This window comes from Littorina saxatilis, linkage group LG7 (assembly GCF_037325665.1).
Source record: "Littorina saxatilis isolate snail1 linkage group LG7, US_GU_Lsax_2.0, whole genome shotgun sequence".
In the NCBI taxonomy this organism is placed as follows: Eukaryota; Metazoa; Mollusca; class Gastropoda; order Littorinimorpha; family Littorinidae; genus Littorina; species Littorina saxatilis.
In genome coordinates, this window is record NC_090251.1 from 43,397,187 (window position 1) to 43,421,730 (window position 24,544).

General features: G+C 43.5%; 1 protein-coding gene across 1 annotated transcript; it reads right to left on the minus strand.

Moving 5' to 3' along the window:
* Window positions 1-933: 933 nt before the first annotated feature.
* LOC138971526 (WD repeat-containing protein 76-like) lies at window positions 934-23,253 on the minus strand. The gene is made up of 15 exons (XM_070344271.1): window positions 22,954-23,253; window positions 21,558-21,701; window positions 19,781-19,972; window positions 17,859-17,939; window positions 17,607-17,662; window positions 17,111-17,228; window positions 16,533-16,672; window positions 15,255-15,402; window positions 13,530-13,688; window positions 12,232-12,353; window positions 5,681-5,782; window positions 5,018-5,167; window positions 3,528-3,578; window positions 2,709-2,811; window positions 934-2,381 (listed from the first exon to the last, which is right to left on the minus strand). Exons 1-15 carry the CDS (start codon window positions 23,023-23,025, stop codon window positions 2,235-2,237), a joined length of 1,785 nt encoding a protein of 594 aa, XP_070200372.1. The 5' UTR covers window positions 23,026-23,253; the 3' UTR covers window positions 934-2,234.
* Window positions 23,254-24,544: the final 1,291 nt, after the last annotated feature.

The window sequence follows — 24,544 nt, forward strand, 5'->3', positions numbered from 1 at the left end:
ATTTCTATGGAACAGTTTGATTTTAGATCCGTTCACGTGCCAAATAAAATATGACAAATATAAGATCAGAAATAAAAGCATTAGCATTGTTTTCCTTGACTGAAGCTGTTGCTGTGGGCCTCTTAAATGTATATTCTTTCTCATGTAAAACATAATGTATACATCCAGAGTTTTACATGGGATAAGATCATTCTTCTACATGGACAGCTAGGGCGGGGATGTAGCTCAGTCGGTAGCGCGCTGGATTTGTATCCAGTTGGCCGCTGTCAGCGTGAGTTCGTCCCCACGTTCGGCGAGAGATTTATTTCTCAGAGTCAACTTTGTGTGCAGACTCTCCTCGGTGTCCGAACACCCCCGTGTGTACACGCAAGCACAAGACCAAGTGCGCACGAAAAAGATCCTGTAATCCATGTCAGAGTTCGGTGGGTTATAGAAACACGAAAATACCCAGCATGCTTCCTCCGAAAACGGCGTATGGCTGCCTAAATGGCGGGGTAAAAAACGGTCATACACGTAAAATTCCACTCGTGCAAAAAACACGAGTGTACGTGGGAGTTTCAGCCCACGAACGCAGAAGAAGAAGAAGAAGACATGGACAGCTCTTTACGGCACACTCCTTCCTGTGTAAACAGTTCAGCTGACCGTCTCAGATCTGGTCAGGTTTTTACATATAGACACTCCCTCCACTTTGACACATACCAAAAATCAACAACCTCTATGCAGTGTAATTAAAAAAAATAAATAATTAAATTAATGAATTAATTTTGTAAAAGCCAACACTGGGTTAAAAAAAAAATTTCATTAAAATAAATTCCACAGTGCGATTGTTGATTTTTGGTATGTGTCCAAGTGGAAATACCTTTAGCCTCATGCACATGCTCTAACATTCAGGTACACTGCATTTGTATAGACTAAGTCAAGACATCCGTTGAACAGATTTAAAGTCAGTTTTTATTCACATACTTTCATCAGTGTATGCTTATTCATTACCCAATGTGTTGCAAAAAACAGAATATTCATGAGATTCACATAAAGTTCAATAAAAACATAGCTAAAATGGGTACAACTATAGTTACTGGATATACATGTATATATATATATACAAATGTAAAAATAACTTGGGTGTGTTGCATTAGCACAATCATGTTGCACGAGTAGACATAACTGATACAGTTTGTGTGGGTAGGTTTTCTTTTGGTAAGAAACCTGACTTTTGACTGGGTACCTTTATGTTGAGAAGCACAACGTTTCCAATCAAAGAAAGATCAAAAATAAATCATGTTCGTTTCTTAAATGTTGTTCAGCATCTTTTTTCCCCATGTATGACATTGAAATTGGTCTGAACATTCTTGTGCATTATTAAATTCAGTGCGAACTTGGGGTATGCACCATCAATATCCACATGAATACACACTAATTGCAGAAACAATTAACTTCTTCATTCGGTTTTATATACATTTAGCACAACACAAAATGCCTGAACACAAATGGCAAGGTCTCACTTGATTGTCTTTAAACTGTATACAAGCCCTGGCATAGTACCTGTCTTGTAAGGCCACACTAAATATGAGAAGATAAAGTCTTAAAAAGAATACCTTTAAAAGAAGGTAAATTTGCAAATATACACACAAAAAACTCTGAAAGCAGGGTCTAAAACCAAAAAAGGAGATCTCAAAAAATTTAAATCGGGGGTTCCTCTGAATTACGATCACTATCTGAGACAAACTTTCCATCTCTTTCAGCATCCCCATTGCAATTAAAACATTCAACTGGACAGACTGTTGAAAAACTCTTACATATACCAAGCAACATGCTCTTTCTCTCCTATGCATCCACTTTCATGCAGTGATGTGTACTACGGACATCATTCTCAAAATGTACATATCATACATGATTGTGCTTTTTGTGGTAAATTAGAGAGTGTTCCCTGTTAATACTTCTAGTACTTACACACACACACCTAAACACACACACACACAAATAGTATCAACAGAATGTTATACATGTAACATTCTTTACACAAAAAACAGCCTCATAGTCATATACACACACACACTCACACAAATAGTATCAACAGGCTTTTGTAACATTATTCACACACAAACAGCCTCAATGTCTCAACACACATAGCATTGAGTCAAATTCAAATTCACCAAATATCTACTGGCGACACCTTTGATTGAGAATGTCCAGGATCCTTGAGTCTCGTCAGGTTTTCAACAAAGGGTGACAATTCACATGAAGGGGAAGATGTACCCACTGGAGTTGCCTCCCACCAAAATGTTTCGCGAGGGGTGGAACTGCAAGACACTGCAGACTGACGCCAGCACTTCTCCGTCAAACTCGTGCAGCAAACGGCCGTCCACACCAAAGGCCTCAATCTGGAATTCATAATCAATTGTTCATATAAGTTTTTAGGCTCTCAATGATAGCGTAATAACGATGCTGTTTTCATTAGCTTGCACACACACGCGCAAGCACACACACACACAAACGCAGGGACACGCATGCACACGACCAAACACACACAAGGCTCAAAGTGATTGTGTAATAACGATTCTGTTTTCATTAGCTTGCACACACACACGCAAGCACACACACACACACAAACAAATACACACCCAAACACATACAGCTATAAACACCTGCAAGCACTCGCACGCACGCACACGGCATACACAAAACAAGCCAAATAAACCAATACTTACCCTTCGAGGAGACTTCATGGAACCAACAAAGAAGACATCTTCACGGGCGGGATGCCACACAGCACGGAACGGTGTCAGCCATCGGCCTGTGTGGTTGTTGTGCCTGTAAATGTTAACACGGCATGCTTTATCATTTATCTGCAATGTAACATTTCATGAAATCATCTTTCTTGTCTCTTTATTCTTGATTTCAGATTGGTATTTTTAGCACTTTTTAAGAAATGTTTGGCAACTTGAATAAAACAAACTTAACACTTTTTTCTCAAGCTCCCCAAATAAGCCCCAAGTGAGGTTGGTCATCACACTGAATGAATCTCAAAATGTCTACTCTTCATTCCAGAAACCTTTTCTTCTGATTCATCAACTGCATCATTTAGACATTTCAAGTTCAGCAAGTGGAGTCCGAGTAGAGCTGGATAAAAGGAGTCTGTGGGTGGCTCAGACTCAGTATTGACCAAAAGATTAAAATTATATACAATATATGCAAATTCAGGGTTCTTTGGGGATTATCTGAAGAAATAAAATAAAGGGATGTTATAGCTCTTATTTTAGCAGATAACCACGTTATGTCCTAAATAGTCGCTAGTACTGGGGAGACAGAAATAGTAAGTTAGTCAGTCAGTCAGCTCTAAAGCATGCACATATTTCAACCACAAGAAGTTACTCTCAAATATTGTTTGATCCACGCTAGGTAAAATTCTGTCACTAAACAGTAACTTTAAGCTTCGGACATGCCAAAATACTACAAACATTCATCCTCTTTTAATTTCGATGAAACAATCCAAACTATACTTCAAAGAACAGACAGCTTCAACTAACCTGATGGTTTTGCGTTCAGTTTTGTCAGACAATGTCGGAGAGCTGAAAACACTGTGGAATAAAAGAAAAATATGAATACTCACTGACAGCCATGCAGCTGTTACAATTCTTGCTCTACACAGATAGTTCCGTGAATTAAGAGCAAATACTTTAATGATTTGTTCTGCGTCATATCGACAGAGTGGTACATATGAGCTATCATGTGCTTAGTTTGATAACACCATGCTATTGCTAAAAACAAGAGCTCACATTTTAAATTAAACTTAAAGTTTCTGCAAGATCAACTGTGTGGTAACCTGGTGCATGCATTTAGAACTAAAAGAGACATTTCTTTTATCATAATCGCACAGAAAGCAAGTGTGCACACGCACATGTTATTGGTAATGACAATAATACCATTTTCAGGGGAAGGAAAAGAAAAGTACTTTGCTTTAAAAAACAGAGAACACATAACATACTACAGGTACTTTGATCTGAAATAATAGCTGAAGATATATCAAAACAAGAAGAGCAAACGCTCGATCGAGTCACTTTCGCAGTTCTGAATATTATATGAGGCATCAGATGGACAGGAAGAAATTGCTATTCACAACACAATGAGTCACGTTCACATAAAATTTGAGCCCGGTCACTTTTATAGTTTCCGAGAAAAGCCCAACGTTAAGTTGTGTGTTGCCGAACAGAAAAGGCTAGTTATCTCCCTTGTTTTTCTGATAACGTTCGTAAAAGGCTACAGATGTAAATACTTTGATGTAAAGAATAATCCTACAAAGTTTCAATCACATCCGATGAACTTTGTCAAAGATATAAAATGTCTAATTTTTCCTTTGACGCTGACCTGTGACCTTGAAAAAGGTCAAAGGTCAACGAAACCATCGTTAAAGTGTAGAGGTCATTGGAGGTCACGACTAAACAAAATATGAGCCCGATCGCTTTGATAGTTTCCGAGAAAAGTCCATATAAAATGTCTAATTTTTCCTTTGACGCTGACCTGTGACCTTGAAAAAGGTCAAAGGTCAACGAAACCATCGTTAAAGTGTAGAGGTCATTGGAGGTCACGACTAAACAAAATATGAGCCCGATCGCTTTGATAGTTTCCGAGAAAAGTCCAACGGCCGGAGACTAACACTGACCGATTACATAGAGTCACTTTTTCTCAAGTGACTCAATAAAACGACATGAACATCACACAGACACAGACAGACAGACATACATACAGACACACACCCAAGCACACACACCCAAAAATAGCCTATGAAGTGGATTATGGAACCCCCCTTTTATGAAATCCAAAGATCTGAAAAAACAGCTCCTGAAAACGGACGGAATCTATAAATGGAGGTTTACTCACAGAGGTTATAAACAGGAAATCAAATATATTGTAAAACCAAGATAAAAGATTGAAGCCTTGAATCAGGGGGTCTCAAAAGGGGGTTCACTGTATTATGAACAGTCACTGCAAAGCCCGATCCAGCCAGTATTGTCCTTACTTTACTGTGTCTTCAGAACTGCAGGAGAGGATGTATTTTCCCGACACAGGAGAGAAGTATGCGCTGGCTACTCCCTTTGAGTGCGTCAAAGCTGCCAACGGCCTGCTTCCTTTTCCTCCCGCCTTTCGTAAATCCCACACGCACACATTCCTGGAACAAATTTGTTATTGTTGTTATAGCCGTCCAGCATGGTCGAACACAAAAAAGCATCAAAATGCACATTAATATTTATAAAGTATGCTTCTTTGGTATTTTTCTAATCCAAGGGGCACAACTGCCTCGCAGTCACCTTCTGTCATCTGTTTTCAAGGCAAGCCAACATGATTATTGAAAACCATATTACACGACAACAACACCGAAAGACACACAGTCTGAATAAAAAATGCATATCAATTTTTGTTAACAATCTTTTCACAAGTTCTGAGGCTTTCATTCAGATATGGTACTGAGCTACATGCGGTTTTCACCGAACGGAATGTGATATCTGATTTTGACTATTGAATACTATTTTCTGGCCTTCTCCTGAAGCAGCTAAAACCAAAATCAAAGCTACATGATGTTTTTACTTTCGCTGATTTCCACCATGTCTCTGCTCTTTCTGAAAGGCAGGTTATGGTTTTCGAATGTGTTATCAGACATGATTCTGTTGTTTGCAGTCCTTACCCATCCGACCCAGCAGTGCAAAAGTAGTTGGTGTTGGTGGGATGAACGCTCACTGTCCTCAAGTAATGGTCACAGACATAGAACAGCTTCTCTGCCTTTTGCCTGCAATACACAACTTGCATAAATAAACAAGAACGCTGAGGCGAGCTCAACCATTCAGTCAATTGAATTCATTGTCCGGTTCTTTCTAACTTAACTTATTCAACAAGAAGAGCGAGAGAGAGAGAGAGAGAGAGAGAGAGAGAGAGAGAGAGAGAGAGAGAGAGAGAGAGAGAGAGAGAGAGAGAGAGAGAGAGAGAGAGAGAGAGAGAGAGAGAGAGAGAGAGAACGTAAAAATAACAACCGCAAATCATATAATTTACTTTTCACAAAGTGGCGTAGTAGTTCTTACCTGAAAATTGTGATTGAAAACTTGTTTAAGTGTGACGGCTCATAACCAGAAAGTCGGAATCACAATTCGTTGCCAATGCAGTGAAATTTCTGCAGTTAAATCGAACTTCTAAAATGAACAGGTAGGATCAGGATTGAGACACATGTCAGGGATTGGGGGTTGATAGGGAAAAAGGCATGCAACGAACCTAGCATTGGGCCATATTTTCAAATTTTAGAAATAAATTTTCATTTAATTAATACTTACCCAACTCACAAATAGCAATTAACTCTAGTTCAGTGCTGGTAACGCTGTACGCGTCCCCTTGGTAACAAGGAAGGCGCCTCTAAAAAAAGAGTGACAGAGACCCGTAAGGGTGTCAAAGCCAGCCCGGAAACGAGGCCCCTTCCGTATGCGTGCGCATAAGCCGCCAACTTATCATTCGAAACGAAGCCCAACTCACTCTTTTTTAGACCCCAGTACCAACCACAGCGGGGAGGTGGGAGGGAATAAACGTTGTGAGTTGGGTAAGTATTAATTAAATGAAAATTTATTTCTAAAATTTGAAATTAAATTACATCCTTTACCCAACTCACAAATAGCAGATTGCTACTATAGGTGGCGGGACTTACCAAAATTCAATGAAGAATGACTTGCCCTGCGGCTACCATGGCAGGTAGCGCAAAACTGCCATCCTGACGCAGAGAGGAGATGTCCCTGAGGTAATAGTTCACGAAAACATCCTCAGATCTCCAATAGGCTGCCTCCAAAACTTCGGCCAAGCGGCCTGAACGGAGCACAGCCACCGAGGAGGCCCACGCCCTAGCCTCATGAGTCCTTGCTGAAGTCATGGGAAGAACAGCCCTAACTTCGCCAGACTGAATATGCCACCAGGCGTAAGCATGCCTGATCAAAGTGGAGACCCACTTGGTTAAAGTCACTTTCGCGATGTCTTTACTCCTTGCCGTATTAAGCGAAATGAAAAGCAATTTTTGACTTTCAGAACGAATGGACTGAGTTCGAGACAGGTAACTGCTAAGCGTTCTAACCGGACAGTTAACGATGTCTGGGTCTCCAGGAGCAAGAATGTTGCTCAAGGCAGGAATGTTAATGACAGGCGAAATATGGCCCGGTTTCTGATTTTTAGCTAAAAACTCCGGCCTGAATTTGAGCGAAATAGAACCATCTTTTTCGGTTGAGATATCCTTAGCTAAGCCGGAAAAGGCATGAACTTCACTACCTCTACGAGATGTAGCAAGCAAAGTAAGAAAAACTGCCTTGCGCGTCAGATTAACCAAACTGGCTGAATGAATAGGTTCGAACTCGTTAGAAGCCAAGTAACGCAAAACAAGTAACAAATCCCAGGCAGGGAGAGGAGATTTCTCGCGCGCGGCCTTAAGAGAGGCACCCTTAATAACGCTGGAGATGACCCCATCAAGAGAAATCTTATGACCCAGTTGTCGTAACGTTGAAGAAATAGCGGACCTTCGCACACGAAGGGAAGATGCTGACCCCCCCTGCCCTGCTAGCCAAGCCAAATGATTGGCTACCTGCATAGACCTAGGTGCCAAGGGCTTAACTCTGTTCAGCTCACACCATTTAACCCAGGAGGCCCAGTGAGACGAGTAGACCGAACTGGTCGATTTCCTATGAGCATGATTCACAAAGTCTACCGTGGCCGAAGAGGCCCCTGCCTTAAGCAAAGAGCTTCTGACAGTATCCAACCGTGAAGGTTTAATGCCTGAGGGTTCTCGTGATGAATGCCTGACCTGGGTTGCAAGAGTTCTCCCTTTCTTACTGCGATGGGGATAGGCGGTCGAACCGCCAGTCGCAGCAAGTCCGGGAACCAGTGCTGGCTTGGCCAAAATGGGGCAACCAGAACCAGCGCTGGTCTCTCCAAGTCGACCTTCCTGAGAACTTTGCCCAACAGACAAAACGGAGGGAAGGCGTAAGCTGTCAGATTGGACCAGTCCATTTCCAGAGCGTTCACGCCCCACGCCAGAGGATCCGGGAAGGGGGAAACAAACAGAGGAAGCCTCGCTGAATAACGAGTCGCAAACAAGTCGATTTGCGGCTTCTGTATCTGTACCCAAAGTCGGTGCAGGGACTGATGAGACAGGGTCCACTCTGAATGGACCACCTTGTCCCCCCTGCTCAGTGCGTCCGCCAGGACGTTCAAGCTTCCCTTCAGAAAGATGGCTGACAGCAGAATGTGATGCGAAACGCACCACTTTAGGATGAGGCACGCCCTGTCTGAGAGACTGCGGGATCTCGTTCCGCCCTGCCTGTTCACATAAGCCGCAACTGTCATGTTGTCGGTGTGCAGTCTGACATGACTGTTCTGAACGAAAGGCAGAAAAGCTTGGAGCGCCAACGAAACAGCCTCCAACTCCAGCGCGTTGATGTGACGTGAAGGTTGAGACAAGTCCCACACCCCCGACGCCACATGCTCCCCCAGGTGAGCCCCCCACCCCATCAGAGAAGCATCGGTGAAGAGCTCGTTCTCTGGAGACGGGCAAACTATCGGAACTCCCTGTAAAACCCAGGGGAGGAGCCAGACCTGCGTGGTCTCGAAAAACCAGGTCTCCAGCGAAACCTGAGTGTCCCAACCCTGGGTTGACTGATCCCACCGAGACTGAAGGGCAGCCTGAAAAGGCCTTTTGTGCACCCTGCCCAGTGGGATAAGAGTAGCCATAGACTCCATCTGGCCAAGTACCGATGTCAAAACCCGTACACTGGCCAGATTCTCTCCGTGAAGCGCACGAAGCAAGTCTTGAAGCTTGGACACCCTCTTCTGAGACGGGCGGACAGTCCAACTGAGAGTGTCGAACTCCATCCCTAAGTAAGTGAAATTCTGTGATGGAATCAGTTCCGACTTGCCCAGGTTTACGGAGAATCCGAGCTGAGCGGCCTGCCTGAGGACCTTGCAAGTATGAACATGGCACAGATCCCTGTCCTGATTGAGGATCAGCCAGTCGTCCAAGTAGGCTCGCAGACGAATGCCCTCCTTTCTCAGCAGAGAGCAAAGTTGTCGCACCACGATGGTGAAGATCCATGGTGCGAGAGAAAGGCCAAACGGGAGAGCCCTGAACTGATATGCCTTTTCGCCCCAGCGGAAGCGCAACCACTTTCTGTCTGTTACATGCATCAAGACATGAAAGTATGCATCTGTGAGGTCCACTGAGGTCGCCCAATCGCCTGGGCGAAGTGCCTCTCGCACAGAGGTCGGCGTCTCCATAGTGAACTTCACAGTTCGGAGATACTTGTTCAGAGTAGATAGATCCAGCACCGGTCTCCAAGCCCCCGAGGCTTTTGGCACAACGAAAAGTCTGCCGTAAAACCCCGGGGACCGAAGGTCCAATACCTCCTCTATCGCCCCTTTCAAGAGCAGAGCTGAAACCTCTCCTTGAACTGCGGCTCTCGCCTCTGGATCTCTTGGAGGTTTGCATGGCGGGATTATCCTGGTCAGAGGTGCTTTTTCTCCTGACCAGAGAAGTCGGAACCCCGAACGAACTATCCCAGTAACCCACTTGCTGTCCACCAGCTGCAGCCAGGAAGTGAGGGCCCTGGACGGGCCGCCCGCTACAACCAGTGCGGGGGCTACCGGGATAGCCTGCTCGGGGGAGCTTCATTGGGGGTGAGGCTTACGCCCCGACCCCCTAGAGGCACCAAAAGATTGGCCCCTCTTCGGGTACGGAGCACCGCGACCCCTACTCGAAGAAGCAAAGGATTGTTTGTGAGTCTTGCCACCACCAGACGAAGCAGTCTGAGGCTTGGCAGAGGACTGTGATTGCGTGTGTGGTTTGTTCTGGGGCTTCGAAAACCCGTGAGAAGCGAGACGGGCTATAGCTAGGTCCCTAGCGTCCTGGGTCTCCCTCTGCAGCGCATCAAGAGATGCCTGACCCAACAGGGACCCTTCCGAGAAAGGAGAAACCTTTAAACTCTCGATCGTGGATTTGTTGGTAATCCTAGAACCTGTCAAGAACGCTGTCCTTCTTGAATGCACGGCATGCGCATAAAGGTTAGCGGAGATCACCATCTGTTCTCTAGTGACCTTCGCCAGCGTGGCAAAAAGAGTACTCACATCAAGTGCAGACGCTTCAAAACGAAATTCAAACGGGTCCAACGACGAAGCAATAGACCTAGAAAGGGCCCGCTGCAACGATTCTGACACTGAGGCCAGCTCAAGCTGAGCTCTCCCTGCTTCCTCCAAAGCCAAAAGAGAGGCTTCGGAATACGGGACAACCCTGTTGTTGCCGTAGCCATCCTCCCTCAAAGAAGCCAATTCCGGGGAAACCGGAAGCACAGTAGCGGGCAAAGCAAACGTCTCGACCAAACTGATAGGACGAGGGGTGAGCCTAAGTTTCTGAATCCCAGACACAGCCCTCTCCCCCGCTTTAGCCAACCAAGGCAACACATCCTCTGGTGCCTCTCCGTGTTGAGCCAACAACGGCACCGCAGGAGTATTCCTTCCCTTGAACACATGTGCCAAGACATAAGCAACCGATGACGACTCCCGAAACCGGAACTGATCCTTCGGACTCTTGGAGGACCGAAAATCGTCAAAGGCGGACAGTGGTGGTGGAAGTCTCTGCTTGCTTCGCACCACCCCTTCCGGAAAGTACTTAAAAGCCGTCTCAGCTGCCGACGACACTGCGCTCGACAGCTTAAACGGCACGTTAAGTTGGGTGTCATCCACAGCCGTGGAAGCACCCTCATCCATCTCTTCAGCCTGCTCGCCATCGCAGTCAGGCAGGTGAACCCCAGAGAGACTCTCCTGGTCAGCTCCGGAGACACCATCATCTTCCTGCCCCCAGGGCGGAAGGGGAAATGATCGACCCGACTCTGAGTGAGAGTGGTATGACAAATCCCTACGAACAACAGGGCTCCTAGCCTCTACCGAAAGCGCTCGATGCGGATTAACGGCGGGGGTTTCGGTGCTTTCGCCGCGAACACGGTCTACTCGCTCCTGTTTTCGCACACCACTGGCACCGGAGAACCCGGCACCATGTGGTGAGGACATACCTTCAAAGAGCCCATGCTCAGACAACGAGGGCACAAGACGTCCATCGCCCTGCTGCGACGCATGAACCTCAGCCCGGACCACCGAAGTAGCAGTCGCAGCTGCACCTGCGAGAGAGGAAGCTGAAACGGAAGAACGTAACTCTGCTTTCGTCGCCGTCAAATCTGCGGCCAAAGTCGAAACCTGTGAACTAATAGTCAGAAGCAAAGACGCAATATCGGAGGGCAAAAACCCTGAATCGCCAGGGGCCCCCGACAACAAAGTATGTTTATCCACATTCGAAACATTTTTGTCACAAGGCGTGACCTTGTCCTTTTCAACGGACAAAATGGCGGACGAAGTTTTGTCAACAACTTTCGGACATTTATCCATCCCCGAACCAGAAGAAGAAGCGGCCTTTCCAGCACTCTCCCTTCTAGAAGAAGACTTAGACGAAGCTAAACTAGCAGTAGGAGAAGTAGTAGCCGAAGCCTGTCTCGAACTAGTCTTAGGCTTGACGCTATCCGCCATGGTAAAGCAAACTCACGAAAAAATATTTCTTCAAGAAAATTTCATAAGTTCACAAACATGCGACAAAATGTCGCCAAAGTTACAAAAACAAGAAATCTCTCACCCAATAACGGCAAGGATGCAGACCCAGCTAGGCGGCAGACCAAGGGGTAGAAGCCAAAGTCAGAAGACCAAGCAACAAGACTGAAAACAGTCGGAGCGTACAGTAAAGCGACCAGTCCTGTTGGGCGCTGAGTTGAGAATGATAAGTTGGCGGCTTATGCGCACGCATACGGAAGGGGCCTCGTTTCCGGGCTGGCTTTGACACCCTTACGGGTCTCTGTCACTCTTTTTTTAGAGGCGCCTTCCTTGTTACCAAGGGGACGCGTACAGCGTTACCAGCACTGAACTAGAGTTAATTGCTATTTGTGAGTTGGGTAAAGGATGTAATTTAATTTGGAGTTCTGTTTGTGCGACCATTTTCCCTCCACCATCCTTCGCACATCAACCTGCTGAAGATTTAACTTTACTTTCTATGGGACTTTTCACTTCATTCAAAGCAAGTGAATGAGGCTGGGGAAAAAGTCAAACACGTCCATGTACTATCATGCTGATCAGATCAAAACTTGCTCAAACAGGAAAGAGAAAGTTGAGCAACAAATGACTTACTTGGGTGTGCGGGTATCCAGAAGGGCGACATCTCCCCTGAACTGAGCCAGCAGCAGGGAAGTTGGAGAAATAAAGTCGAAGTTGCGAAACAAGTCATCCTCATCCTCCGGCACTGAGTACAGCTGCAAAAGATATTGAACAGAATGCTTCCAGTTTAAAGGGACATTCGCCACCCATAAACCATCTCTAATGCTTCCAGTTTATAGGGACATTCGCCATCCATAAACCATCTCTGATGCTTCCAGTTTAAAGGGACATTCGCCACCCATAAACCATGTCTAATGCTTTCAGTTTAAAGGGACATTCGCCACCTATAAACCATCTCTAATGCTTTCAGTTGAAAGGGACATTCGCCATCAATAAACCATCTCTAATGCTTCCAGTTTAAAGGGACATTTGCAAACAATTAACTAGCTCATCCTGACCCCAAAGGCACACAGTTTCGATCTAGGTATGGAACAATTATATTGGAAACACTTCAACTTGCCACAGTTAGTGGTTTTGAAAGTTCAATTATGCCAGGTTAAACTCCATTGTCAGTGTCAACAATGAATATTACCGAGGCATTACAATTTAAACAAGAAGAGCAAACGCTCGATCGAGTCACTTTCGCAGTTCTGAATATTATATGAGGCATCAGATGGACAGGAAGAAATTGCTATTCACAACACAATGAGTCACGTTCACATAAAATTTGAGCCCGGTCACTTTTATAGTTTCCGAGAAAAGCCCAACGTTAAGTTGTGTGTTGCCGAACAGAAAAGGCTAGTTATCTCCCTTGTTTTTCTGATAACGTTCGTAAAAGGCTACAGATGTAAATACTTTGATGTAAAGAATAATCCTACAAAGTTTCAATCACATCCGATGAACTTTGTCAAAGATATAAAATGTCTAATTTTTCCTTTGACGCTGACCTGTGACCTTGAAAAAGGTCAAAGGTCAACGAAACCATCGTTAAAGTGTAGAGGTCATTGGAGGTCACGACTAAACAAAATATGAGCCCGATCGCTTTGATAGTTTCCGAGAAAAGTCCAACGTTAAGGTGGTGTCTACGGACGGACGGCCGGACAGACTAACACTGACCGATTACATAGAGTCACTTTTTCTCAAGTGACTCAATAAAGAACAAAATTCCTGATCATGACAGAGTTACCATTCATTTGCAAACAAGACATAGTCCCTTGCAACTGTTCAGTGTGACAGTTGTAAGCAACCAGTTGCATTCAATTTTACACTGGTATGTTCAACCCTCACAGTTAATCATGTTTTAAAACAGAAAGCAGGTTCAATTAACAGACCTCATCAAAAACTCCTGTCTCAAAGTCCCCGCAGCGCAGCGTAGCATCATAGCCACAGGTGTACACTTTCAGCGGGTCCATGGGACGCACCGCAATATGGCCGATGGGGCGAGAGTGAGGTCTGTACACCACCACACTCTGCTCCTGGTTATGTGCGCTCTGGAAAAACAAACAACAAATCAACTTTTTTTATCAAGGCTGAGGTATAGGAAGGGAAAGTGGTGATACTCAACCCGTTGAGAACAAACGATGGGTTCTGGTTTGCTGAAATCACAACAAATCTCGGGCGGGGATGTAGCTCAGTCGGTAGCGCGCTGGATTTGTATCCAGTTGGCCGCTGTCAGCGTGAGTTCGTCCCCACGTTCGGCGAGAGATTTATTTCTCAGAGTCAACTTTGTGTGCAGACTCTCCTCGGTGTCCGAACACCCCTGTGTGTACACGCAAGCACAAGACCAAGTGCGCACAAAAAAGATCCTGTAATCCATGTCAGAGTTCGGTGGGTTATAGAAACACGAAAATACCCAGCATGCTTCCTCCGAAAACGGCGTATGGCTGCCTAAATGGCGGGGTAAAAAACGGTCATACACGTAAACTTCCACTCGTGCTAAAAACACGAGTGTACGTGGGAGTTTCAGCCCATGAACGCAGAAGAAGAAGACCACAAATCTCAATTTCAACCAATCCAACATCACGGCTGGCTCCCACCCGTTTGGTAATTTTCTGGTGCACCTTGGCCCAGGCTTGTACGATTGAAAACAAGTGTTCTCAGGTTCACAAGATTGTATTCACCCTTTACGTGATTGTAATTTGTATTAACCCCATGCCCAGTGAGCTAAAACACAAGGAATAGAGTTTGACAACTCAGAAGTCACTCATCCATACATAAGTGCGTGCACACACACAATCCCCCCTCCCCAATATGACCTTACAAGAATTATGACACCGAGCGCCAATAAAAGGATTACATGTAATTACTAGTAACTGTTGTCTGTTTAAGTTAGGCCAAAAAAAAAAGAGGTCTGTTTACGGTAACCCGACCGACCCTAGTTTTTAGGCCCGACCCTTATCTTGTTTTTGGATCGTCTGAAAAAACAAAAACGCATCCAAAATAGAGCTGTTTGCGCTCAAACAGCAGACAGAAGGGAGGTAAGCTCAAAGTACTGTTTATAGTTATGTTGGGCAAAAACAGGGATTGATGAGAAGAAATGAACTGTGAAACATCATAGAGAGGGGAGAAAAGAAAAAAGAAAAAAAAAAAAAAAGCCGACCTACCGACCCTATTTTTTCACCCTATGTTACCGTAAACAGACCCTTTTTTTTTTGGCCTTAAATCTCTTCCTTCCCTTTCGTTTACTGTACTTTTTCAGAGCATTTGTTTTTGTGACAGCCAACAAATTGATGAGATGGGTCTTTCCTACTAACATACACCAGTTCAATAACACATACATTTTTGACTGTACGTTCACAGGATGGACCACTGATGATGCGCTACCTGAAGTTCACAGTGTTTATTGTGTTGTTTTTTGCTATAGTAACTTCATGGTTACTCAGCAAAATACTCAGCAAATATGCTTGCTTTAAAAGCACCAAAAAAACTTAATCCATGACATGTGCTGTCTTAGTCATGTTCAGTAAAGATATCTTTTGATTTTTTAACACTGCGTGTCTCATAAGCAGTCAATGGGTGTTTTAGAACACTAAAGCTGTTACGGAAACTTTACTCACAATGTTCCAGAATCCCAGACGGCCCCACTTGTCACCGGCCATGGCGAGGACCTTGTCTGTGGTTGGATGAACAGCGACAGACATCAAACGATCCTTGCACGCCTTGGCTTTTGTTGTGATCCGCATTTTCTTCATACTTGACACAAAGCTGCAGAAAGAGAGCAAATAATTTTGTCACCTTTAGCTGGAAATAAAAGTGGAACAAATTTTTACTAATACTTAGGTTTTTCAGAACTTTTCTGTGGAAGAGCTTTTCATGAACCTGATGACTCTTTCAAATTAACAAGTGTGTGGATTTTCACAGATCTCGCTTATAAAAAACAAGAAATTTCTCCGAGGTAGAAAAAACACCCCCGTCAAAGGGAAATAACCTTCTCAGTTGGTGGCAGTGACTGAGTGAGAATGGTTATTTCCCTTTGACCATGAAGATGTCCCGCTATAAGTCCTTGTATAATTTTAATCCACCAATAACTCCCTAACCGTGTGTTTGACTGGTCCCAATTTTTGTAAGGACCGTCTCAGGAATGTATAGAACCTGTTCACCAAGTTTGGTGACGATCGGTCCGTTCATTCTTGAGATCTATATGCGCACACAAACACACAAACAAACAAACACATCGACCGAATCCTATACACACCCCTATACCGGGGGTGTAAAGATAATCTTCCTCTTTGTAACCATAACTTGACCCTACTGTAACCTTGAACTTGGATCAGCATCAACCAGACTTGAGTCATGTCTGGAGGTCATCAAACCCTTGTGTGTATAAAAGTTTCAAACATCTAGCTTCCAAAACATCCAAATTCCAAGAAAAACTCAACCTTCAGTTTTTTGTTTTCAGCCGAATGGCTGCCCATCCATCCATCCACCTATACGTACATGTAAACATAACTGAATACTCTGACTTACTCACTTTTTACCAAGGCGAGTCCAAAATTTCAAATATCCAAATTGCAAATGGTGCTGTCTGCTTACACTGAACTATTCACACCTTCTTAAAGCTCACAATACGGGGATTCTCTGTACATGCAGCATGCTTTCTCAAAGTATCCTCTTATCAACAAATCCACTGGCTTCTATTAAACACATTTTGGACCACTCCCACAGCATGATAAATTCGTTTCCTCATAAATAGACTCAAGACTCAAAATGTTACTGTCCTTGTAATAAATAAAACCCCAAGACTACATCTTTGCATAACAGTACACTAACACGCCCAACACTGTAGAACAGATCCAGGCAACAGCATGCTGCTTCGACTACCATGCAACACCCACCAAGACAGGTCTGAGGTGAGAGGTTTGTAGCGGCAGCTCTGAGCTTTAAAGTTGACGAGGGAGGTAGCCAGAGGGCTGTGATCACACGTCTCACTCTCTATGGCATCCAGCATGTCTACTGGGCCTTCTGGCACACGCGGCTGCAACAGACAACAGCAATGTATACTGAAATTGCCACCTTAGTTTCTTCCGTCAAAGCTTTGATCAGGACAGATTTCCATACTAAGTTGCATGAAAGAACAGTTTGTTTCTTCTTCATGAGAGGTTGGTAATCTCTGATATGATCAATCATGTCTTTGCTGTCTTTAGAAGCAAAGAACAAAAAAATCTGTACATCTGTTGTACAGGTGAACCTAATCAAACATGAACTATCCTTAGAAAGAGTCAGACACAAGAAATGTCTGCAATCTGTCCATATTTTGCCAGAAAATCTGTTTACTGTCACAAACAGAAAGTGCATGTATGCCAGATCGACTTTTTATGAGGTAAGCTGTCTTTTGATCAGACCCAGTTGTTCAATCAAGTCTATATGCATGTACTTGCAATTTAAATTGTACATGCATTGACCCAAAACTCACGCGTTCATACACAATGGGTTCAGGTTCGGGTGTCGGTGGCAACGCTGCACCCGTAGGATCTATTCTCTGGATGCGGAGACTTTTTCGTACAGGTAGTATCACCTTCTTCTTGGGCTCACTGCAGAGGTACCATTAACACAATCAGTTATTACGAGTTAACATATAAACACACACACACATACAAAATTAATATTTACTTGTCTACATGCTGCATGTCTCGGAATTGATGTTCTCGCTTTCGTCCTAGTCTCTCCTCGTGGTTGCCTGTATGTTCTCCAACTTGTAACTAAGCATACATGTTCAAATCTATTATGTGCCATGTTAAAAATCCTTAGCAGTGAGTGCATCTCTTGCAAGATAAGCAGCACATCTTTGGGCAACAAAGAATTTTTTTTTTTTTTTTTTACAGCACACTGTTTCTTACGTAAATCAAATTCTAACCATGCAAATCATCATGCGAAGAAAGACATGTAAGTTCCACTAAGAAAAAACTTACCGCCTCTGAGAAGGTTTGGGATACTTTTTGACACTGCGCTGAAGTTGTTCTTTGGCCTGAAAACAAAGTGAAAGATCATTAATCAATTGCTACCGGATTCCTGTGAGAATTCACCCTGCAGACAACAACTGACAGCTTCATGCATTTGCAAAAAATTCATAAAAAGCAATTTGTTGTCAACTTTATGACAACGCTTACCTTCTAAAAAGACTGAATTCAAAGCAAAAAGTAAGCAACTTGAGTAAAATGTACCTTATCAATCCCAAGAGAGGAGAAGAAAGCTTCATTGTCTCTAAGATTTCTCTGCCTCATTGTCTCGTAGTCCAATTCTTCCTGTACGAAAAAATAAAAAAAGACAACAAATTGAGATCAACAAGCACAATGATTAAATCAATAACAACAAGCTGAATTTTTTTTTTAAAACTACAAACTGCCAACACACACACGGCACTCACTTCTTCTTCTTCAGCATGCCATGTTAGTGTTTCTCATATTGTTGAGGCCTGTTCATCGCAAGTGCAACACACACAAAATTCCGAACTTGTATACACCATACACTGAAAGGTTCTTGACACTACAGTGTCAATATTTTATATACGTACTTTGAAAGTAGCTTTGACTAGTTATTTCTTCTTCTTCTTCTTCGTTCATTGGCTTAGACTCCCACGTTCACTCATGTTTTCAGCACGAGTGGATTTTTACGTGTATGATTGTTTTTACCCCGCCATTCAGGCAGCATACGCCGATTTCGGGGGAGGCATGCTGGGTATTTTCGTGTTTCTATAACCCAACGAACTCTGACATGGATTACATGATATTTTCTGTGCGCACTTGGTCTTGTGCTTGCGTGTACACACGAAGGGGGTTAAGTCACTAGCAGGTCTGCACATAAGTTGACCTGGGAGATCGGAAAAATTTCCACTCTTAACCCACAAGACGCAGCGACCGGGATTCGAACTCACGACCTCCCGATTAGGAGGCCGACGTCTTACCACCACGCCACTGCGCCCGTCACTAGTTATTTCAATTTCCACGAAACTGAAACATAATCGCAAGCAGATGTATAATACAAGTACAGCAGTACCTGCGATGTGTGGACCCTCCCATGAGCGGACACCTCCCTTAAAAAGACACCTGCTCTTGTCCCTGTTTTATATTATCTCTACCAAAATATATCCGTCATGACAGGACACCTGCAATGTAGGGACACTGTTGGCTAGGCCTAAGGGTGTTCTTTCATCACAGGTACCACTGTATGAAACATAAGCAGACAATACCAGTATCCCTACAAATAAGGGAATTAAAACATTGTCAAATCACCTCTATGCCCTTTTATCATGATAAAATTTGACTCTGAAAAACAAAACACACATACACACAAAAAAACAAAACCAACAACATCAAGATGTAGTTTTAACTCCAAAACCAGTCATGAAACTGAAAGTAAACTGCTTCATATATATACTAAAAGCAGAACATCACACACATGGTAGCATTGAACTGAAGAAGCCCGGGGGTGACCGTTGAGGCGTGGGAGGAATGAGAAGCTACTAAGCCAAGTAATAAATAACCTGGCCAATTTCCCGTCTTTTCTTCTTCTTCTTCTTTCATGGGCTGAAACTCCCACGTCTTTTAGGCCCCCAAAATATTAGTCTGTTTACGGTAACATAGGCCAAAAAAAAAGGGTCGGTAGGTCGGGATTTTTCTTCTTCTCCAAAATACCATATTTTTAAGTTATTTTCCCAAAAAACAAACTTTCAAATGTAAAAAAAAAAGTCTAGGGTCGCGCGATAAAATAGGGTCTGTCGGGATACCGTAAACAGCCTTTTTTTGGGGGGGGGGGGGCCTTATGTGTTTGACTGTTTTACCCTGCCATTTAGGCAGCCATACAGGGGAAGCACGCTTGCTATTTTCGTGTTTCTATAACCCACCAAACTCGGACATGGATTACAGGATATTTACCGTGCGCACTTGGTCTTGTGCTTGAGTGTGCACATGAATGGGGAAAAGGCACTAGCAGGTTAGCACATAAGTTGACCTGGGAGATCGGAAAAATCTCCACCCTTAACCCACCAGGTGGGGATTGGATTCAAACCCTTCTGCTCAGGAGGCCGGCGTCTTATCCTCTACAAGTCTTTTAACTTCCAATGTCCAGACACTCAGTATGATCATACCTCCTCAGAATCAGAAACTTGGTCCTCTTCACTTGCCGCTTCCACTTTCAGCGCTTTAATCTCCGGCTGAGCTTTGACGGGAGACAATGGACGCTTCCTCGACTTTGCAGGTGAAGACTCCGATGAAGCGCAGCTAACAGCTGCTCTGGAGGAACGCTCTCGCACCAGACTGGCATCCTTTTGTTTCGATACCTTTAAAGTTTAATAAAGAAAATGTATATATGTACAGCATTCAATTACATTCATAAAATTTCCGTTGCCAGGATTTATATTATATATATATATACTAGATGAATACCCGCTTTGCCGGGTAGCCGGCTTCGCCGGGAAGAAGTAGAGCCGCAGCCGGGAATATCCGAAGATGCCCCCTCCTACTGTAGAGCACCATACGAAGGAAGGGAGGTAAACGCTGAAAACATGGAGAAGATAAGGAAGAGTTATGGTACGAAAAAAAACCAAAATTGGTTTGCGCTGCGCGCTGCGCGCTGAGAGCACGTATTGAAATATCTCATCGACCATATTTTGTCCGGGGTGTATCTGAATATGGACACCAAATTTGAAGCAGATTTATCGAGAACTTTGGCCGTGCATGGCGAATACACACACAGACACACACACACACAGACACAAGTCGTATATATATATACTGATAAACTAAGTGCATGGGTGAAACCTAGGAGAATCAAATTGACTGAAATATTTTGAGGCAGGGGTCCAGGGGCCACCCAGGCCCTGGCGGGGTACGGGGCAGAGCCCCGATAGGGGGTCCAGGGGGGCAACGCCCCCCGGCCGAAAACGAATTTTTGCATTATTCATTGTGATTTTGTGGCCTTTCCTGGCAAAAAAATACACTATCATGCAGGTCAAAAAAATACCTTCAGATTCTAATGATATGGTAAAATGGGTAAACAAAATCAAAATAATTCACAGAAGTAATCATTTTTCTTTTGTATCCTTTCACACTTGCATCTTCCAACACAACGACACAATTGATAACAATTAACATTGACAACAGCCATACTACATGAAATAGAAAGTGAACAACTGAACAACTGAAATAAAAGTTCGAAATATTTAATTATAAGAAGCAAACATTGCCAGACAGGCATTGAAATAAATGATGAAACAGAATGTCACACATGCAAACAGCATGATGTAGCACTGCACAAAGTAGCAACTAAGCAGTAGCATCTCTTAGGCGAAAAAAAAAAGGTGTGGTTACGGTAACATAGCCAAAAAAAATAGGGTAGGTAGGTAGGCAATCACTTTTTTTTTTAAACTTTTTTTTCTAATGTGTACAAATTGACAGGGAAAAAGCGTGCGACTCGGGCACTTTCGCTTTCATTGCGTTTTCTGCACTCGTTTACTTGGGTTTTTTGTTGGTTTTTTTTACAAATGTAATAAAAAGTTATAGGGTCGGACCAAAAAAATAGGGTAGGTCGGGTTACCGTAACCACACCTATTTTTTAAGGAAAAGCACTTGAGTTTCAAGCACCAAACTTATCACACACAGTTTTAGTTTCATGAACTCCAACCCGGGCAAACTGCAACCGGTTCACTATAGCAGTTCGAAAACGCGTTCCGCAAGTAGTTTTTGTTTAAAAAAAAAAAAAAAAAAAAAAAAAAAAATCAAAATTGCAGATTGACAGAATTTCCGTCAGACTTATTTTCAGATTGACGGATTTCAGTCAATTGACGGGCTACTTTCACCCATGTTTTTTAATTCTTGATTTTGAAATGTTACCAGTCTGTCTGATTGTGACATATTTGATGATACCTTTGATGTGATGTCTGCATTATGCAAGGCAGGTTTCACTTCCAGCATTGCGTTGGCCTTGGGTTCTTTCTTGAAGTCCTTCAGTGCAGTAACCTGGGAACCTTCCTTTTCAGGCTGACGTTTACTTGCTGTTTCATTCTTTATCTGCAAAAATTATACATTGATAGATCAATCCCTTGCATACAATCTTACTCCAGCGCTTGCATTTGAACTTTGATGGGAAACTAAATTCAGAGCTCCTCACACAATCACCGACGCTCTTTCCAGAGGGGCCTCGGACCTCCATTTCTAATTTGCAGGGGGTCGAAGGACCTCCTCAGCAGAGCTTCAGAGGCTTATAGTTATATATACAATATATATATATATAGTCTTAAGACCCGAAGGGCTTTTGGAACTTGTGTGAGACACTATTTGTAATATCGGTTACAGCTACTCTGTAAGGCCAAAAAAAAAAAAAATTCTGTTTAGGGTAATCCGACCGACCCTATCGATTTGGCGCCGACCCAAAAACTTTTTTTTGATTTCAAAAAAAAAAAAGAAAAAAAAAGAGGTAAAAATGCTAAAAAGAGACATTTGGCGTTTCTTTCTCTCCCTTTCTCTCTGTTTTATTTATACGTTAGTTTTGAAACATGTATTCTTCAAATATAAGAAGTGAATGTTCAGCCAACATAGCATTTACACACACACACACACACACAAAAACAAAACAAAAAAACCTACCTACCTACCGACCCTATTTTTTTGGTCATGTTACCCTAATCAGACAATTTTTTTTTTTTGGCCTAAATATATATGTCATGTTTACTAGTCTAAAAATACATGTACGCTAAAAAAAAAAATCTTCAATTTCAAAACGTATCTCTCGTGTATTTACTATTTAGTAAAAAGTTTCATAAATAATTCTTATTATCACAATCCTGAAAGTTGCAGGAAATAATCTGAAGAGAGTAGTATTTTTCTGTCCTTCAAATTAAAGTCCGTTTTAAAAGTTGCATGGAAGTGTAACCCCCCCTACCAAAAAAACATGTAATGAGAACATTTAGCATCATACATTAGTGTGCGTGAGGCCACATGCGCGTCACTGTGTCAGTGTCTGTTAGTACTATACTTAGTGTAACTCACTGTGTGGGGGTGGGTGGAGGGGGGGGGGGGGGTACTGATGTAAGGAGCCCTATATATACGCCCTACAGTACAACTACAAGTTCAACTAGAAGTGACCCTTTAATTGGGTCTGGGACTCTCCTTCCAAGCTCAGCACTACAGCAGACAGTAGATTCTTGGTCAGTCAGTGAGTCACCCGTTGGCGTTGATGAATCGTGCAGTCGCCGAGTCGGAATGTAACTGGGTTCTCCCGATAACACAGGAAAACTTTCCTCCCGTAAAGCTATTCACTTACCTTTCTGTCACTATTCGGCGCTGCAATCATCTGCAGAGGCTGACGTTGTGTTCGACTTCTTGTTCCTCTCATCTTTTTAGTTTTCTTGTTCCCGATTCGGCAACGTGAGAATCGAAACGGTAACTTCTTACGTATTTTTTTTCCCGCGAAGTTACAATTTACGTAAAGAACACCCGGATGTAAACAAGTTGAAAATCATTATGAGTCACGTCCCTTGACTCTATATTTCTTTCACTTTCGGTTTCGTTTGCTAAACATCGAGAACACCATTCGGGAGTTGCAGCGTCCTCGATAAACCATGGAATAAATGATTTGTAGAGGGTTCGATAAACAAGATGTTTTCTTTTTTTGTGTTGATGTGTTACGGACTCTCTCTCTCTGGACTTTCACTCACGTACTCAACAGATGACATTGTGACTGTGACAACTGATCGTCAGTCAGCACTGACTCGGAGGACTGGCATGGCAAACTTTATGCCTGTGTTTAACATAGATCTTCTTCTCTCCTCCACTTCGCCTACCGACCGTAAGCCGGTGGCTACAAGCCACAATACAAAGTTGACAACATCTCCTGCGGTTAGTCACAGTCAGTGGAGCACACAACAAAATACGTCCACACCGTGGCTCTTCCGGCGAAGTTCTCAAAGTTTTCTTTTTCACCCTAGCATGTACATACATAATCAAACTTTTGCTAGAGTCACAAACATCCAATCAACATCTTAGTAACCACCCGTATCCACGACACTGACTCTAAGCAGGTCAGTCCGTGTTTCCGACATTGGTTAAACGTAAGACAAGAGCCCTGAAGGGGGGACTGGAGAACACAAAAGGGCCGGGGGGGGGGGGGGGGGTTAAACAACTGACCACCACCTGCCAGCGATCCACCCGATCCGACCGTCTTAACGAGGCTTTGCGTCAAAAGACACGGCTAGAGCATCCTCTGGGAAGTTACTCAGTCCCGGTTAGGCCATAAAAGTTTATTCAGGATGCATAAAAGTTACCCAACTGACCACGGCTACCCCGCGTCTCCTCCTAGGAGAGCGGCTTAAGTTCAAAGGATCAAAGACTAGTCAGAACATGGACACAGACGGCTAAGCGCGCTGGACTGGACACTGATGTGCATCTCAAAATTTAACTTAGAACAGATCATAGTAATGGCATTACACAAAACATAAAGCGATCGGCAATATGAACTACAAACACTAGACTGGACAATGACAAAAACTTTACTCTATAATTGGTGACTGGTCGCCCTGTCACAGATTGTTAGAATCATTAGGTTAGACGTCGCACCAAGAACCTATATTTAGTCTAATATAGGTCTATGGTCGTACTGATGATGATTCAGCGGTGTCATGTAGGCCACAGGAGCTTGCACCAAAGCGCCGGTCCGGCGATACCCCCCACGGGTTAGGGGGAGTCCAAGGACTACTTCGGAGTACCATATTGGTTGGGACGAGAAAGAACTACCCGAAGCTTGCCAGCATGTCGTAAGAGGCGACTAACGGTTCTGTTTCTCCTTTTACCCTTGTTAAGTGTTTCTTGTATTGAATATAGTCAATGTTTGTAAAGATTTTAGTCAAGCAGTAGGG

Bases quoted from the DNA above. Each gene is read 5' to 3' on its own strand.
- LOC138971526 (XM_070344271.1), bottom strand. From the start codon at position 23,025: ATGAGAGGAACAAGAAGTCGAACACAACGTCAGCCTCTGCAGATGATT. The intron at 19,973-21,557 runs GTATCATCAAAT...TAAACTTTAAAG, and splicing joins ATGCAGACATCACATCAAAG to GTATCGAAACAAAAGGATGC. The intron at 17,663-17,858 runs GTACATTTTACT...CTTTGTTTTCAG, and splicing joins CCTCTCTTGGGATTGATAAG to GCCAAAGAACAACTTCAGCG.